This window comes from Gymnogyps californianus, chromosome Z, assembly GCF_018139145.2.
Source record: "Gymnogyps californianus isolate 813 chromosome Z, ASM1813914v2, whole genome shotgun sequence".
Lineage (NCBI taxonomy): Eukaryota > Metazoa > Chordata > Aves > Accipitriformes > Cathartidae > Gymnogyps > Gymnogyps californianus.
Window position 1 is genome coordinate 64564227 of NC_059500.1, and position 17733 is coordinate 64581959.

General features: G+C 37.3%; 1 protein-coding gene across 3 annotated transcripts in view; it reads right to left on the bottom strand.

Moving 5' to 3' along the window:
• Nucleotides 1–3577: 3577 nt before the first annotated feature.
• MAP3K1 (mitogen-activated protein kinase kinase kinase 1) overlaps nt 3578–17733 on the bottom strand; it is a 62975-nt gene continuing 48819 nt past the window's right edge. For 2 of the 3 annotated variants that reach the window (XM_050913357.1, XM_050913355.1), the window contains 11 exons: nt 17339–17629; nt 16769–16890; nt 15632–15723; nt 15196–15385; nt 13595–14873; nt 12525–12677; nt 10982–11144; nt 9318–9449; nt 8169–8311; nt 7567–7698; nt 3578–6236 (listed from right to left, as the gene is read on the bottom strand). In XM_050913357.1, coding sequence (XP_050769314.1) covers nt 6087–6236; nt 7567–7698; nt 8169–8311; nt 9318–9449; nt 10982–11144; nt 12525–12677; nt 13595–14873; nt 15196–15385; nt 15632–15723; nt 16769–16890; nt 17339–17629 — 2847 coding nt within the window. In that variant the 3' untranslated portion in view covers nt 3578–6086. The remainder of the gene's footprint in view (nt 6237–7566; nt 7699–8168; nt 8312–9317; nt 9450–10981; nt 11145–12524; nt 12678–13594; nt 14874–15195; nt 15386–15631; nt 15724–16768; nt 16891–17338; nt 17630–17733) is intronic. The other variant, XM_050913356.1, reaches the window with a different exon arrangement.

A 17733-nucleotide genomic window follows, 5' to 3' on the forward strand; every position in this document is an offset into this window, starting at 1 on the left:
GGGCGCCGAGCGCCGGCCGGGCCCCGCGTTTCGGCCGCTCCGGGCTTCGGCCCGGAGCGGCCGAAACGCGGGGCCCGGCCGGCGCTCGGCGCCCCGCGGGGTGTAATAACAAGCGATACCCGACTCGTGAGATCAAACATCACGCTTAGGAGCATAAATAACGTACTTTTTTTTACGTAGCCGCTACCAACTTAACGCGACGTCGCTGCAGGGAGAGCTGCAGGCAGTGGAAAAGAAAACGTCCCATGGGTGCATACTTGTAGATGGAAATACACACACACACACACCCCCCCACACCCCCACCCTCTAGCTCTAAATAAAGTTGCATGCCCCTTCTGTGTTTTATTAAACGATCCAAAAAGGCAAGATCTGATACCAAAAGGAGATTTAAAAGTGATCTAGAAGGAGCGGTTGAACCCCAGCCTCCTTGACAATTCTGCATCCAGGAGCGATCCCGGCACTATCAGCTTACCTTTGCAAAATTATCCTGTGCCTGCCTCTAGTGATGCTGAAGACCGTTAGTGCCTCAGATGATCCACGTCATAAAAGGAGCGGATCAACAGCCCAGAGCTGAAACCTGTTACATTTCTGTCCACGCTTTTGATTAGCATTTGGCCCTGGTGATGAGGAGACACCAGTTGTGCTTTGTAGCATCATAAGTGACTGCAGCTTGAAAGGTGCAGCCCGCTCACTGGTGTGAAACAGTCTGCAGCATTTACTGCAAACCTAACAAGCAGAGAGAAAGTATATATTACAAATCATGAGCGTTTACAACTCAAGTGCATGTGGTCTGGGGGGCATAAGCTCTTTTGGTGCCATATTCTACCATTAATTGTCTGTAAAATAAACAAACAAACAAAAAAAATCATCTAGTGAGGAACACAATCGCTCAGCAATTGATCTTCAAAAATTAACAGAGGCCTCAAAAATCATTCCTTACAAATCATCAAGTTAAGAGATATCAAGATAAGAGTAATGTTATTGTTGTCCCAAAAATCAGGATTCTTTTACCCGGTGTGCAAAAAAGCCGATTAACACACAGAGTCGAGATATTTATTTCATGTCTGCGCAGAGATGGGCGCTAGGTGATAACTCCACAAAGCTAGCACACCCGGTGAACACACGGTAAAGCATTTTTGCATTTCGAGCAACAGTTACCAGTACTTCCACCGTTTTGCTGAGTTACCCTCGTTCCTATCTGTTCTCGCAAGCCTCATCTCCACTTAACGCCGCAGCATCCTCCTTTTTTACCGCGCGTGTTCTGTGAGGAAGGGGTTTCTGTTGGTAGGGGGCTCTCCCTACCCGAGGGCGGCTTTTCTAGTAGGTTAATTAGGATAGTTCACTCACAGTTCAAGTAGCTCTTTGGTTGCCCTTGTGCTTATCTTGGTATTTCTTTACCTGGCTGACTTATGGTGTCATCTTGTTTCTCTTCTCAAGGTTGCACCTTGTTAACTAAGTAGCATCCTTTGTTTTGTTTCTCGCATATGTCCAACATTATCATCTCCTTGGCCGCTGTTCTCCCTTCTCTGCTTGGGTACCTACTTTCACAAAACTTGTATCTTTGGATGGTGCTCCTTACCTGCAGTTTTATTTAAAATCTGCCAATGAAGTAAAAAGTTATTGGGAAAAGGAGACAGAATGTGACAGCGTGTATCTTATTTTCTTAGGAAACCAGTTTAAAAATAATCACATGGAGCTAGTGTTTGAGAATTGGTTTTGGGGTGAACAGAGAAATCAAACCTCAAACCACTGTCAAGGCTTATACTCCTATGTCTGGACCTGAACTCTTCCCAAGAGTTTGGCATTTTGTAAGGCAGGCCTACCAAAGCAATGAAACAAGCAGAATTAACTTCCTTGTCTTAGAGCCTTGCAAATATTTATAAATTGCCTCGATTTTCTCCATATTCACTTTAATTCTATTGTTGGCCTTGCACATCTTTTCCGAGAACAGGAACTGAGTGATGATATATTGCAAACTGAAATAATTGAGGGAAATAAAAGGAAATGCCACTGTGAATGCCTCAAAATGCTTTCCTGCCATCTTCTGGACTTTCTCGGTAATGACAGGGAAGAAAGGTCTCAATTCACAACTGAAATTCTGCATTTCAGCAGCTGTATGCCATAACGAGAAAACAACATGCACATTTGCCACAGTATATACATATTGTGGCTCTTGAAAGCAAGACTGTCACGTTCGTGATTCAGCTCAGCAAGGAAGACTAAGCAATGAGAGAAAAGTTAGTACGGGAAATACAGTGTCTTGGGAGGTGGGCAGAGTCAGGTCAGAACAGCCACGTGTACAAGTTGCCCACTCAGATGATGAAGAGGAAATACATGATCCTTGTGACACTCCAGCATATTCTGGAAGCAATTGTTACCTTTCAATGAGAACCTGCAAAGATGAAACACTGTCAGACTTCAACCTGTGACCATCACGTAGAACATGGAATGTAACGTCATTCCCACCAGAGAAATCAGAACAGGCATAGCTTACTATTTGCCTGCAGAAGAACTGAACATGCCCTTTGCAACTGAAGACATTTGGTTCTGTAAATAGGTGCCTTTGACATTTACTGCCAGCTGTGGGGACAGGTGATCTCTGCCATCCGTTGTTCCTAAAAAGGAGACTGCAACATTATAATTACCACACAGTACTGTAAGATTCAGGAGTTCTACAGTAAATCAAATAAAGGAAGATACATTACACTCAATTTATCTTTTATTTCACCCTTGTCATATATTTTCCTCCTTGACATTTCAGTTAGTACATTTTTCTGATTTTAAAAATCAGCTATTAGAATTTATCTGAAGATTTCTGCTGACAATTTGGGCTGGTGAATTGATACGTTCGTCCCTATTTGCAGAAAGTCACTTAAGCAATGGAGACTATAAAGAGAATGATCCTTCAAAATGTAGAATTTAGTAAGTCACAAAAAAGGCTACAGAACACTTGAACTTAATTTTCAACTATCAAAAAAATTGATTAATTTTAAAAATACCAAAAAATCAGGAGAAAGACAAGCAACTGAAACAAGCCCTAGCTTTGCAATACATATTCAGATTGCCTGAATAAGGAAAGGCTTATGTTTGCTACTTAAATCACAGGCAACAGAATAATTTCACTGAAAACTTAAAATAGCAGATTAATTTCCAAGATACACCTCAACGGCTCTAGAACTGATCTAACCAAATCGGCTCACCTGACTTGGTAATTAAGTTACATTTGCAGTAATGCAAAATTTAGACATTTAATGTTTGATTTAAGGGCATAAGCAAGTGAGGTTCATAGATACAGTGTTGTTATAAGGGAAGTTCCTACCTTTATTATTGATTAAGAAAAAATTTAGTGTTTGTTGCTGCCCTTTATCTAAACACTTTTTTGATACATTTAAGATATACATATATCAGCCAATACTCATTCATATATGTCATTTAGTATTAGAAACTAAGTCTTGATATATCGAGTGTTGCATGTGAAATCGTGTATAAACAGTGAGGTGTACCAGAAATATATTACTCACATCAGTAAACTGAATGTGTTTACATTACAATAAGCAAAGGACAAAATTTGTTCAAAAACTTTTATTTACTATAAAGACAAAAACCACCAAAATAGGTACAAATTATACTATATAAAATTGGTTCAATGGGGTAAAAACTTTTAATTAAAATATCTTGATATATTTAAAATAACAAAGGATACAATGAAGCCAAATTTCTTAACCCAGAGATTTCTGTAAAATTTGCTTGCACAGTAAGGTGCTAATAGAAGTTAGCCCTTAAGCCCTGGAAGTCTTAGGAATCAGTCACGTAGCAAATATAATTTCATTGTGAAAGTGAACTTTGGTAGAAGAAACTCTATAGGACACCTGAGGTAGTAGAAACTGGAATAAACAGCAGTAGACGTTATTTACAACTTAAGTACCAAATAACATTAAGAACACAAAAAATAATTACACAATACAATTTTCAGTCCAGCTTTGATCCAAAGAAAATAAGAATATTACATCACATCTGCATTTTAAAAACACCACAATTACCAGCAAGCTGAGGGAAACACAAACAAACTCAAACAAATGCATTTGGACACCTATAGGCAGTTTAAGTTTGAAATGTGGTAGGCATGGTGGTCTACAAAGTAATACTGATTAGCTGAGGTTCATCAGTTTATACAGTTTACATTTCTGCCAGAAACAGTATTAATCTGACAACTGATCTTCCAGTACGTGAATTGGCAAGAGTGCATCCTTTAAAGCTTGCACATAAGAAAGACTTGGAAACAATCTTATTAGAATGAGAAATTCTAAAGTGGTAAAAAAAAAAAATCAAGTACAAAACAGTTAGAGCTACCAAACTTCACATTTCGGTATTATCTTTTTAACTCTTCAAAGTCTGCCAGTCTTCCAAAACAAAGGAATGTAAAATTTCCAACAGAAACACATTCACAACTCATGACACTGCTTTTTTTATTAGTATGAGCACTATCATTCCTGTAAACTTATCTTTAAGATGTTTTACTTCCAATTTGTATTGTACATTTTTAATGTACTATAGCTTATTTAGTTTGTCCTGAGTCTTTGAAAATAACCAATTCTATTTCAGTCCAACAATCCAACTGGCTTCTGAAGAGTTAAAACATGAACAGTATTTTTTCCAAATGGATTAAACACAATCATTGATTTAAAAAGATCCCCTCTTAAAAAAGCAAAAGAAAAGCTGCCATTTTCCTTCAGAATTACATGCATCAGAGTGTAAAAACTTGCCTTTAAAATTATTTTAAAAACCTGTTTTAAAAAAAAATACACCTGCTAAAAAACACAAGTTTTGCACTACAGGTGAAGCTTTACTTCACATTTTACTTTATCTTGCTTTTCAAGTCCATGTTTGTTTCTGTTAAAATAAATACCTTTCTTATGGTATTATTTTTAACTTTTCAAATTAAATAATCACTAATGGCTACAGTAAATAGATGATGTACGGCAGAAGGAAAACAGCAGGTAAAACTTGTTATCAGTAGAGAATGTGACCTCAGTTTTGTTACACAAAGAATGAGATTTGCTCCTAGTTGGCACCTGCTCCCACTGACGTACAGGACAAAGTCTCCCATGAACTTTAATGGAAGCTGGGTTTGGGGCGTTTGACATGAAACTTCTCTACACGATTTGCCAGAAGAAACTCCTATATGAAAAGAAGGCTCAACTTTTAGCATGATTCAGACTAAGTTGTTTTATGCAGAACAATCTTGTTTTTTCTGTTTTGTTTTTTAAATAACCTATACTATCAGAGCCTTCAACACTGCCTTGTTGAAGGTAGCATTTTAATTTTTTCCAGATTTCCAGCAAATCTGTTTTTAAAACTCTTGTGTCAGCATGATGTTATGACACAGCTTGCATCTTTTTCTAAAGACTATTTTAAAAGATCACCTTTCCCTGAAAGTTAAAAATACAATGAAAACAAAATTAATTTCAAAAGAAATTACATGGCCAGCAGTAAATGCACAGTGAACCACAACTGCCTGCTCTTACTTTAAGGAAGGCAAAATGTTTTTTTGTTAAAGTATCCATCAATATTTGGATTTGTTACTCAGAGAACTTTGTGTAATTAAAAGGGACAGATACACAACTTCCTTTTAATCAGTGCTGAAAACTGACTAATTGCAGAACCCTCTGCTTACATCTACATGATGTGAAATGGAACAGTGATTGCTATATTAATAGATCCTGAGCCCCTCAGCTGCTAATATTGCTGAAAAAGTGCTCCAAATAAAATAAAAATCACTTATCTGCTAAATAATCATGCAGATTTAAGGAAAAATGCTTTTGTGTTCACACAGAGCCAGATGTTTGAAAAGGCACAGTTTACAAATCTCTGCACAAGTTGTGAAATGTTGCATACTGAGCTTAGGTAAAGATCTCGATTTGTCAATCACATACTTAGGTAGGGTCCTCCACTAGCCTTAAGTCCTTGATGTATCTACCATTAAGACCAGCAGAATAATACAATTTGCTGTGCTTAACTGCACTGCACGATAGTTATTGTATATTCAGTAGCATCTTCTTCAGTATATCAGCCTTATATGTAAGGAGCTACCATGTAGTACGGAAGACTGGGTGTTTCAGCAGCTCCCTTGATGGGGGTCTGTCCTGAGGTTGAAGTTCTAAACACCGAAGAGTCACATCTTTCAAGCCAGGAGACAGATGCGTAGGGATTGACGGAGCAGTAGTTGCACTAGCAATCTGAACAAAGGGAAAGCAACTTTTTAGAAGTCAGTGATTCTTAAGCCCTCTGTCCTACCCCAAAAACCTTCCACAAGCTGATAATTTTCAGCTGATGAGTTATATTTATGAGCTTTTCTCCACTTAGCATATTTCCCACTGCAGTTTGAAGATTACATTACTGCTACTGTTTTATAAAACGGGTCTTAAGTTGCCCTTATGCCTATTACCTTTCACAGTCTGCCTGTCTCCTTGCACTTTTCTCTAAATTTTCTTCTTACAGCAAGACTCTACAGTGACCATCTGCTGAGCAGGCCATATGCCATACATATGGGTATTCTTTAGTCTACTAGTTGCCATCACTGTTAACTGGCATAAGCCAACATGGAGATATATTAAGCTGAGCGATGTTACCTTATGACATCTTAAGCTGGGTATGCTCTCTTGCATTGTCTTTACTGTATTTCTGCTACCACTCCAAAGGGCAATCTTTCTCAGATAGACACAGATCACTCCCAACCACATTAATTTTGATCTTCTCTAGATAAAGTTAAGCATGATTACTGAGAACACTAGTGGTACCACCAGATTCACAGACACAGAACCAAGACAATTACGTCTCTTATCACAAGTGATTTGTACTTAACTGGAACATATTTGAATACTGCTGTGCTAGTTCTGGTTGGTGGAAACACTTACTTCACTCATGCTAGTGAAAATGCTAATAATCACTTTCTTCACTTGCAGCAGTATTTTCTTCATTCATGCCTACAGCTCAACTAGACTTCTAGAATTAAATATACCTAACTGACTTTAGTAAGAACCATGAATGCCAAAATGGATGACCTAGAAAAGGGAGGGGCAATATTCATATATAGCATGGCATAATGGTAAATATCTTTCAGCAAAATCTGAACATGGAACATCAGATTTTTACCAAAGGACATACCCTACTATGAAATATGAATACACACACAAGTGTTTTATGGTAGAAAAACTTCTTTTGCTCCTGTATTTTACAGGATTGTAAGAAAATTCAAATCCCAATCTTCTCCTTAGAGTCAATATCAACTCCATTCCCAAATTTTTTTTTAGCCTGTTACACTATGTATTTATATCTTAGAACAGAGCTTTTTCTGTATATTATTATGTTGGTAGCCTTTTTTTTTTTTTTGAACAAGCAAGTATAACTATGTTGGTATCAGTATTGATTTTGTACTAACAGGTCCAATATAAAGACCAGCTATTGCAACAACTCCTACTACTTGTATACTTTTCTAAAATTCACATTGCTGTATATGAAATTAGTCAGTGTCTTTTGTAGCATATTGGTAGCAACAAAATACTTCACCTTAAATATCAGAGCAAGATGATTGGAGTGTTTCTCTGCATTCCAGGGAGGTTTAGCACAAGCCATTTCTATAACAACACAGCCAACGCTCCACACATCACAGCTCCTACCATATTGCTGACCTCTCAGAACCTGAACAGACAGACAGACCAAAGCTCAGATTATCTGCTTCAAAGTCACTTAACTCTAAGTAATTTAGATGCCAAAAAAATATCATCAACCAAGTGCATTATGATTAACATTTCAGGTTGAGAGAGTGATGTAAATGCCATAAGATTTATATAGCTGTAGAGAGCTAGTAAATAAAATGCCTAATCAAGGGGCAAAGCAAAGTACCTTGCAATAGTTTGCTTTTGACCAAACGTTCATTTGGGCTTTAGTAACAATACTTATGATAGATATATCTTGTAACAAACTACGTAAAACAAATTTGACAGCGAGAGAAAGAAATGCCATTACGGCCATCATTCCTATTCTTTAGAAGAAGTACATTTAAAACATATTTGAAGCATTTATAGCAATTTTCTATTATTTGGCTGTATGAATTAGCTTAAAGAGTTCAAACAGACTTTTTGAAGTAACTTCCAAAACTGGTTTCTTACCTCCGGTGCCATAAATGCAATAGTTCCCAACAACTGTCCCTGAAACTCCCCCGCACCAGTTCCTTTTGATGCCAACCTGGCTGCAGCTCCAAAATCAGCAATTCTTAATCTATGACCTGTGCTGTCAATTAGCAAATTGGCACCTGTCAACAGCATAATAAAAATACTGCTAGTTGGCTTTCTATTAAAGGCAAAAGGATGAACAGACACTCTTCCTCCCTCCATTTCAAAACTATAAATAGGTTGACGTTCCTTACCCCCAATATCAAGGAAATCTAAAAAAATCAAGGACAAAGTCTAATAATGTCACTTTTCTGTTATGCCTGAATGATACTGCACACAGCTTGAGGCTGTCCGAGAGATTTAGAGAAGCAATCAAACTTTCAAAGTAGGGCAAACACAGGATTCTGGAACAATGCCTGGAGATGGAATAATGAAAGAAAATGGTGACCTAAAACCCTGGAGGTTTTCATTGCCTGCAGCTCCCTGTGCAGTTTAAACTTACTTCATTCTTAAGCAACTTTGAGTTGTCTTGAAGTGAATTACAGAGCAATTTAGAGTTTTCCTATTTTAAGAAGAAATATTAAAGACAAATATTCTCCATCGCTATATTGCTACTTATCTGGCTTTCTCTCCAGTTCACAGACAGCTATAGTGACATTAAAAGGAAAAGTTTAGTAAGAGTGGTATTTCCCAATAAAGTCCACATTTTGCTCAAACACAGTACAACTGTATTTATGTTCAATTAGGATGAAGAAAGAAAACTCATCACAATATTCCTATACATTAGAAACCCAACCTCTTTATCTTGGCTTGTTCACAGATTTTACTATCATTTCAGTGTAAACATTTACATTAATTTAACGAGCAATCTTTAAAGACACATGGCAACTTCATATTTTATTTGAACAAATTGAGCAAACCAATTTGTTTGGTTTCTAAACTACCAGCACAGGTAGCAAACATCCCCAAGCATGCTATGAACATTCTGATTAATTTCAGTAATTAAAAGTTCATAAGAATGATCAGACAAACCCAATAGAAATACCACTCTTGAGATAGTATTCAAGAGAAGCAACAGGTCTCAAGCCAAAATAGATGCTGCTTTCTGAATACTCCTTTTTAAAAGACATTCTAAGTAATTCTCACCTTTAACATCTCTATGGATTATCTGATTCTCATGGAGGTAAGAAAGGCCACGTAACAGTTGTTCTGTGTAATTAATAATAACTGATTCTTTGAAGGCTCCATATTTACTTAACAAATGAGCAACTGAACCCCCTAGAAGATAAAAAAATACAAAATATAAGTGTTGATAAAATGTATTAGTAGAATGCAGTACTGCCTCCTAAAATTGGAGCTCAGTATTGGTATTCCTAACTTGTAACTAGATTTCTCCACCCCCCCAACATTAAAAAGTTTCATAGGCAAAAAGTAATATACTTCGTTACTTAATTACTTTCTACCTGGAACTGTACACATTAAAGACAAAAGTCTTCATGCTTCCTAATAATTTCATTCTTCCTTAAAAGAATGCACAAATCCCTTAGTGTACAAAGTACTGTCGCTGATAAAAAACTACACATTTATCCACATTTTGCATTAACATTTAAGCAGAACACTAGCATTCTTTGGGGCAAAACATATGCGCAGCCTCCAGTAAGCGTTCCCTCTGAGGATCTTAATTTACTTTAGTTACTATCCAAGTACCAATATATAGAAGCAAGTAGACAAGCAAGGAAAAGCAGTATCTTCCTCTGTTTTCCAAAATTGGTATATAGATCCTCAAGATTTTGGATTTCCATTGTGCCTCTCAAAGTATTCTAATATAACTTGGGCTTGAATCAGGTAAAGACAATTCCTGACACTTCATTATCTAAATAATATTATTTCAGAAAAAATATATAATTTTAAAAAGTTAAACACCGTTAGTTTTGAGAAAATATTTTCTGCACTACTGCTTGTAATAACACATACTTGGGCTTTGCTTGTTAGCACTCTGGTATTGCTAAGTGGTTTCTGCCAAAGAACATAAGTTAAGGTGCAATGCTTTCTTTTATAAGAAATAAGGATGTATAAAACACCAAATCTAGTCTTGGTAACTGGACAGCAACAACATATAATCCCATTCATGAAATTAATAAAGCTCTTTCTTAAAAAAAGCATATAGACTTTCTTGTCCCTGCTCTGTACAATAATGAAAAGATTTCACTATTTGTTACTAAATTACTACTTAATATATTTAAGATTTGAACATGTTTTTCCCGAAGCATCCTGCTTATTACCTATTATTAGAAATTTACTTTCAGTTCTTAAATGCCTTTGCATGTCACCTGATACAACTTCTATGAAAATGTTTGGGACAAAAACAGCTGACAAGTATTCCAAACTTTCTAGGAAAGTTATTTTTAATAACAACTTATTATTATTTGAATAAACTTAAAGTTACACAGGTACACTGAAAATGCAACAGTTTGATGTATTTCCAACTGAAGTGCCTGTGTCTCAAAGTTTCTAACTGCTCGTTTAGATTCAGAAATTGAGGAAAAAGTAGTAGAATTTTTGTTCAGGGCTTCCAACCGCTTTAACTGCATACCAGATTAGGTATGGAAAATTCCACATCAAAAAAAGATGCACCAGTAAGAATATTGCTACAACTACTTAAACTGTTCCGTAAATAGACCTTTATACTGGTTACCAACAGCAATGAAAATACAAATTTGCAAACCAAAGTGATGCAAAATGCAGTATGAAACTACATAGTTCAAGATTCAACTGATATTTTAATTTTCTTTGGCATAGTAGTTGTTTACCTGCCATCCATTCAATAAAGAGGTTATAGTTGCTCTTCTCACATGTAGCACCCAACATTCGAATAATGTTAGGATGGTTCAGATGACTCATCATCCTTATTTCTTCTCTCAGTGCTTCAACTACCTCTTCTTGCTCAGATGATGTATTCCTGACATACGTCACCTGTTTTGGAATATGGTATTCAGACTTACCTTACATAATTATCAGTCCTTTAACCCCCCCTTTGGTACAGTAACAAGAACGGATGGTTTTCCATCCCTTTTCACCATCTGGAAATAGCAAGTACTCTATCTCAAGCCCGTTCAGCTGAGAACATATCTCCTTATGAGAGAGTCATAGAAAATTAAGAGTGATCTTCCGGGGAAATACCAACAAAAATCTCTCCAAGTATGGAGTGGGGAAACTTCCCTCTTCATTCTCCTCTGCTTAAACTAGGGAAAAAAAATTTTTTTTTCAGGTGTTGAAGAAAAGGAAGAAAGATAAGGCTTGAAATGGGATTCTGACAGTGTTGTTATTTGTAAGATTTTTTTACCAGTTTAACGATACTATCTGTTTCATCATTAAACCTCTTATCCCAGAAATTCAATGAGGTATGCGGGGGAGGGCAGGGCAGGCCAAGCAGATCTGAAGTCCTGTAATGGAACTGGAGCCAACCCCAGCTCCGATCCATACTAAATCTGAAATAATGGTATGCTGCACAGAATTTCCCCCGCGCATCAGAATCATCATCATCTCTCCAGCAGGAGCCTCAAGAACTACGTGGAGTGTCCTACTCTTTCACAAGCAAGACAGTTTCAAAGGAGGAATAGCTGACGACAGATACTCTTTCCCTAATTAAATGTTTTGAAATTGCTCAATTCCACAGGTATAAGTCCACTCTAGAATTAATAAGAAAATGTTAGGACTAAGATTCCCTCTATGTTGGTATCACTGATCCAGACTTAGGGCACCTTAAGTGTCAAAGATTTACTCACATCTAGAACCTTCAAAAATCTTGAGTGAAGCATGTGCCTTTGAGTCTCTTAGTCACACTTCTGTATCTATTAATGTAAATATTAAAAATACTTGCCTCAAAGTTGGCTGTTGGATCAGAGGAAACAAGCATTAAACTACATTTCCTCTACTTAAACTGTTTTAGGAAAAAAAGTCTTGACAAGTAAGGGGAAACTACTTTTAATAGCTACCTTGCAAATAGGGTAGTAATTTGGAATCAAGAGATCTGGGCTCCATTCCTAACTCTGTCACTGATTTATGAACTTGATAAAAGTAAAAATGCATTTGAAGAACTAAGAAAGTGGGCGTATAAAACAAGTACAGGGTTTTTTTTTTTCACTTTAAGGAGAAGTGAAAAAAACTGAAAATATTACGTTAATACCATGCACATAAAGACTTTTTATTATGTATTATGTAAGAACACATGACAGGGAGCAGAGAAAGCAAGGAACACAGGAAGTCTGTGAGAGCAGAGAGCTTTTAATATTCCAAAGAAATATTGAAGAACAGCACAACATATTCAAGAAAGTAAAGTTTTGAAGTATTTACCTGTTTTACAGCCATTAATGTTCCTGTTCCTACATCTTGAGCTTGGTAACAGGAAGAGAAAGCTCCAAGACCAATTTGCTGACCTTTAAGCCATTCTGCATCTTCTCTGTAATGGTGTTTTGCTTTGGTATGTCCAGGCAGGGTTTCTGGTGTCTGCAAATTAAATTCCAAATCAATTCTATGTTTACCAGCATGCATCTAAAATGTAGACATTCTGGAAGGTTATGAAATATCCAAGCTTATATGCCTCTCCTCTCCCTTACAGTTCTTTGTACTGCAAGTTATACATGTTTCAGCTGAGACCAGAACACCAGTGTATTCCGCAATCCACGTACTCCTGCTGTATGTAAGAACAGAGAGCCTCCTCTATGTTACTACTTGAAGGTGAAAGGCAAGATTTAAGGACAGAAATAAGAGCAAGGCTTTTTTCTATTCCTGATCTCACGTCTAGTTAAGGTTTTAGTTAGCACCTGTAGTAAACGCAGCCAAAATCATGTTGTTTTCTACTTTATTTCTCCCATTTTATGCTTCACGTTATCTCATGTAAAGGATCGCAAATAAAATACTCCTTTCTCTATTTTTATTTCTTGTGCTTTTGTCTACTTGCAAACAAATATCTTTCTTCTGACTTCTAAAGTATCTCACATCTCTCTCAAGATGTGCCAACAAGATGATCTCTTCCAACTCTGCCTTTTCTTTCAGAAACTAGCCTGGTTTTGTACAATTGCCTTCAAAGTAAATCAGCATTAAGACTCAGTACAATTCTACTCCTACTTCAAAACTTTGTTCCCATTTCCTGGTTTCCCCACTTTTACACTTCCTTCTTGGCCATTTTAAAAGTTGGTACATGACATGATGTTTCTCTTCCAAATACCCTCTCTAAACTTGTTAATAACCATGGAAGGATTCTGTTAGCACCCTCAACTGGCAGACTGTTTGTAATCCAACTCCTAGGAGAGGGTATTGAGTACCTTTGTGTTTTATATAACTTTGGAAATATAACAGCACTGCTTTATAAATTCAGTGAACCTCAATTGAGACTTATGCTAAATTCCCATATGTATACTTACATCCTGCTGAATGATTATGATGTCTTCACCATTTTCGACCTGTAGTTGGGGAATTATTGGCAGGGCATCTTGAGATGCTGACATTGCCATAGCAATCGCTAAAGCTTCCTCCTCTTCAGCTTCCATCTTTTCCTTGCATTTTTGATTATGATTTACATCGTCTTTGTAAGTATCATCATTTTCTGCCCGCTCAGGAGAAAGGACTGCAACTTCAGACTTGAATGTAACTGTGCCATCACTCGTTGGCATGGAGGCCTCAAGTAGGTCCTCAATGCTGGAATTGAGCTCTGCATTAACATCCAATCGACATTTTTCATCTACTGGTGTGAACACTGTCTCTTCACTTGGTATAACTGCACTGCTACTACTACTACTATTGCCATCACACTGTGAAATATCATTCAAGTCAAGTGTCATACTGTTTTTTAAGGTTTCTCCCTGCTTGTTCACATCACTTGGGGTGGGTCGTGATGGCTTTGGCCTGTGTATGTGACTGGATGACAATGGCCTGGCTTGGGTAAAAACTGGAGAAAGTTTCTCTGGTTCTTTATTTTCAGAACAGTTTCTCTGAAACTGGAGAGAAAGTTTCCGCTGTGTTTGAGGAGAAGGTGAGGGGATTTTGCAGGGAATGAATCCCTGAGGTCTGAGTTTAGAGACATCTGTTACAGTGCCAGCTGGTACAGATGGGTTTGAAGGAGACAGAAGCGTTGGGAATAGTGACTGGGAATGACTGGATGAGGGAGAAGAGTTCAAACACTGACTGTGGGGTTTTCCTTTTGTTTGAATGGCTGGCTTTGGTTGCTCAGTGGTTACTGATGAAACAGGAAGTCCCACAGCAAGGCCAGCCAGCGTCTCAGAAATGTCCTCTGGACTGGCACTCAGTTTTTTATCACTTAAACCTTTCCCACTTTTCCCTGATAACTGGACAGTATTGTTAGGAGTATTACTTTCTGTAGCTTCTGGAGAGTTATCTGGTACAGGTAGCTGCAAAAAGTCTTCATGTTGACATTCCCCAGAGTGCATTTCTTCCATGCCTAGCTGGATGGCTTCTGCAATTTCCATTTCATCTGCTATTGCCATCAGACGTCGACGCATCCTTGCATAATGAGTTGAGCTCGTCACACTCAACATTTCTAACAGCTTTATAAAAACATGGGGCACTCTTGCCACCATTCTTGCTGCACTCAAAAATACTCTCCGCGATAGTTTACCAACCATTGAGTGGGAATTGTCAATTGACTGCAAGGCGAAAGTTAAGAGGGAGAGAAGTTTCTTATACCTAAAAAAAGAAAAGAGGTGTTTTATACACTGATATGCTCTAGTTAACTAGCACCAAGAAAGCCATTTCAAGATAATGTATTTAGCCGTCAGTTCTGCAGTAGAAAGGAGACTTATTGCTGCACTGGTGCTTCAAAATTGATTCACAGGTCAGAAGTTTTAAAAAAAAAAAAAAAAGGCAAGCATTTACTCTGTAGAGTAAGTGCACTTTTGCATATAAATATATACTACTTGTTTACAGGAATTAGAACTATTTTTTTGAAGAAATCACGAACAACACATTCAACTACGAAGAGTAATAGTCACATAGTGTAAGCAAGTACCTGTCTACTACAGTATCAGTCTGTAAAACGTCTCCACAGACAATGTGGGGATAAAATTCACCAGGAAATTCCAACAGAAGTCTGTCTATTAGACAAAGTCGCCCCAGTAGCGCTTGCCAGTTGCTAGATTCGGTTTGGGTTCCGAGAATACAATTTAAGACATAATCAACACCACCAATACCAATGGACCCTATAAAAAAGTTGATAAAATAAGGATTAGATATGTTCACAACCTAAATTCTGATCTAAACAAAGATCAGAACTGTATCATACAGAAATACACATTGTGTGCCCAAATTACCCCCCTTCCAAACTGCTGAGAGAAATACTGTTCTCTTTGCCATGCTGATATTGGATAAATGCTGTCTTAAATTTAAAAGACTTCAGTATATTTGCTTGTAATTCTATTCAATTACATATGAAGAGCTGTTATTACCAGATTTAAGTATTTCTCTCCCAACTGCCAGCTCACCCGCTTGGCCTTTACACATCTCCAATAGCGTTGAGACTGAAAGTTGACTTGTTCGACTATAAGAAATTAAAACCAAAAAATAACTCTTTTAGCAGATGCTTTCAAGGAAAAACATTCTAATCATTATATTTAAATAATCATTAGCTTGGAATTGTGCGTGGAAAATGATTTCACATCACTTTATTCCAATACATTTCCATAAACCGCTATCTGTAAGCTACCAATAGTTGTGATATTTTTTACGAGGATACTTCCAGAAATGCAATGTCTATCACTAATAAATAAACAAAAACCCAAGTAGGACCTCATCCTCTTGTAAAACCAGGCCAAATCGAGGAATCCAGCAATACAAGGAACAGTTCTATTTCACTTACTCCTTTAAGTCTAGATATTCTATTGCTAGACTATTGCCAGGGCATCTCTAGCTGCAGTTTCAGAAGAAATGCTGCTTAGGAACTAAAGAGACAAAAATCAAGCTAGTGGACTTCTGCATCTAGTTTACAGTACAGGTGAAGAAATGGTTGGTCTGGCAGAACAAATAGGGTAGCTTGGGAGAGGAAGACAAGGCCTACTCAAGCCAGAAATGCCAGAGGCATTCACTCAGAATAGCCATCTCCTAACATTACACTGTGAAATAAAAAGTAGAAGTGTTATGTTAACACTTCATGGCACAGATGTACAACAGCTTTTGTTGGAGGAGGAAACATATGATTGGTACTTCCTGGCTACTTAAAGGTGAGTCATGAGAATTAGACCAAAGCAATATCAACTGAGATGAAGGGGATGATTGATGACTGCACCTAACATGTTCCTTTATTTTAATGGGGGAAAAAAGGCCTTATGAAAGCAAAGTATCGTTTAAGATCTGTGTGGGAAAAATACAATCAGGTGGCTTCAAAACTTACATCTTTCAAGCCAGAATTTTGTTGGTAGCAATTAGACTTTAACAAAACCACGATCTATTTATACTTATGATCCACACATTTTATTTCACCACCAACTATAAATGGTCTCCTAGTTCCACATAAATAGCAACAAATGAAGCTTCAAGACATTTCAGTAACAATCCAAAATGAATTTGAAGTTCATGAGACACCATACCTGTTGGCATCTGCACATTTAACTAATATCGTCTCTACAACTGGCTTGAGAAGTCGCTGTAGTTTAGTTCTCTCTGCCAAAGTATGACAGGGAGTATATACCAGCATGGCTCTTAAAGTTTTCTAAGAGAAAGGAAAAAAGCAATACATATGAAATCAAATTAGCCACACAATTTTTAATTTTTTTTTTAAAGAGTTGTAAATAGTTTTATATAAACTGCATTCAAAATATCAGTGAAATGTTCAAAGGATAAATAGTTTACTACATATTCACTGTTAGAATTAGTCATGTATTCTTTGAGATTGGAAAGAACCTAGTCATACAGTTACTGTTAATACTTAGCACTGTAGCAAGCATTTCCTTGTATCTGGTTAGTGGAGTCATGCCCTTTCACTCTTGCTGAGGATTCTGTTCATCCTGCTTTCAGATGACGGTTAGAAGTTAAGTCATCAGTGGTGCTCAACAACAATTACTAGGATTCCTGACTTCATTATCTCCTCCCTTTCCCTCCCCTTCAAAAATGAAGTAACTTCGAAATTACTAGAATAAAAAGAGTAAACAACTACTTACTAAAGCAGCAACATACACTTTGTAGACAGGGTCAGCACAGACCATGGACAGCACACTGCAGCAGGATTCCACCACTACATCTCCTGAGATACTGGTCTGAGATGACCCACTAGTTGCTCCCAGAGCTCCAGCACTTGTGTTGTTTCCATTGCTACTTCCAGAATTTCCAGTGCTTTCACCATTAGCCAGTAATAGAGCACCACTAACATCATGGGAAAGACGTCTAAGTGCCATCTCTCGTATATTCCAGTTTCGAGAAAACAAGCAGCCAACTAACTCCATTCCAAATACCTGCCAAGGAAAAAAGCAATGTTACAGGAGTAAAACTGAATAATAGTCCAACTTAAGTACCTAAGAAGAGCAATCAAAAAGAGCAAAGAAATGTTTCGGATGAA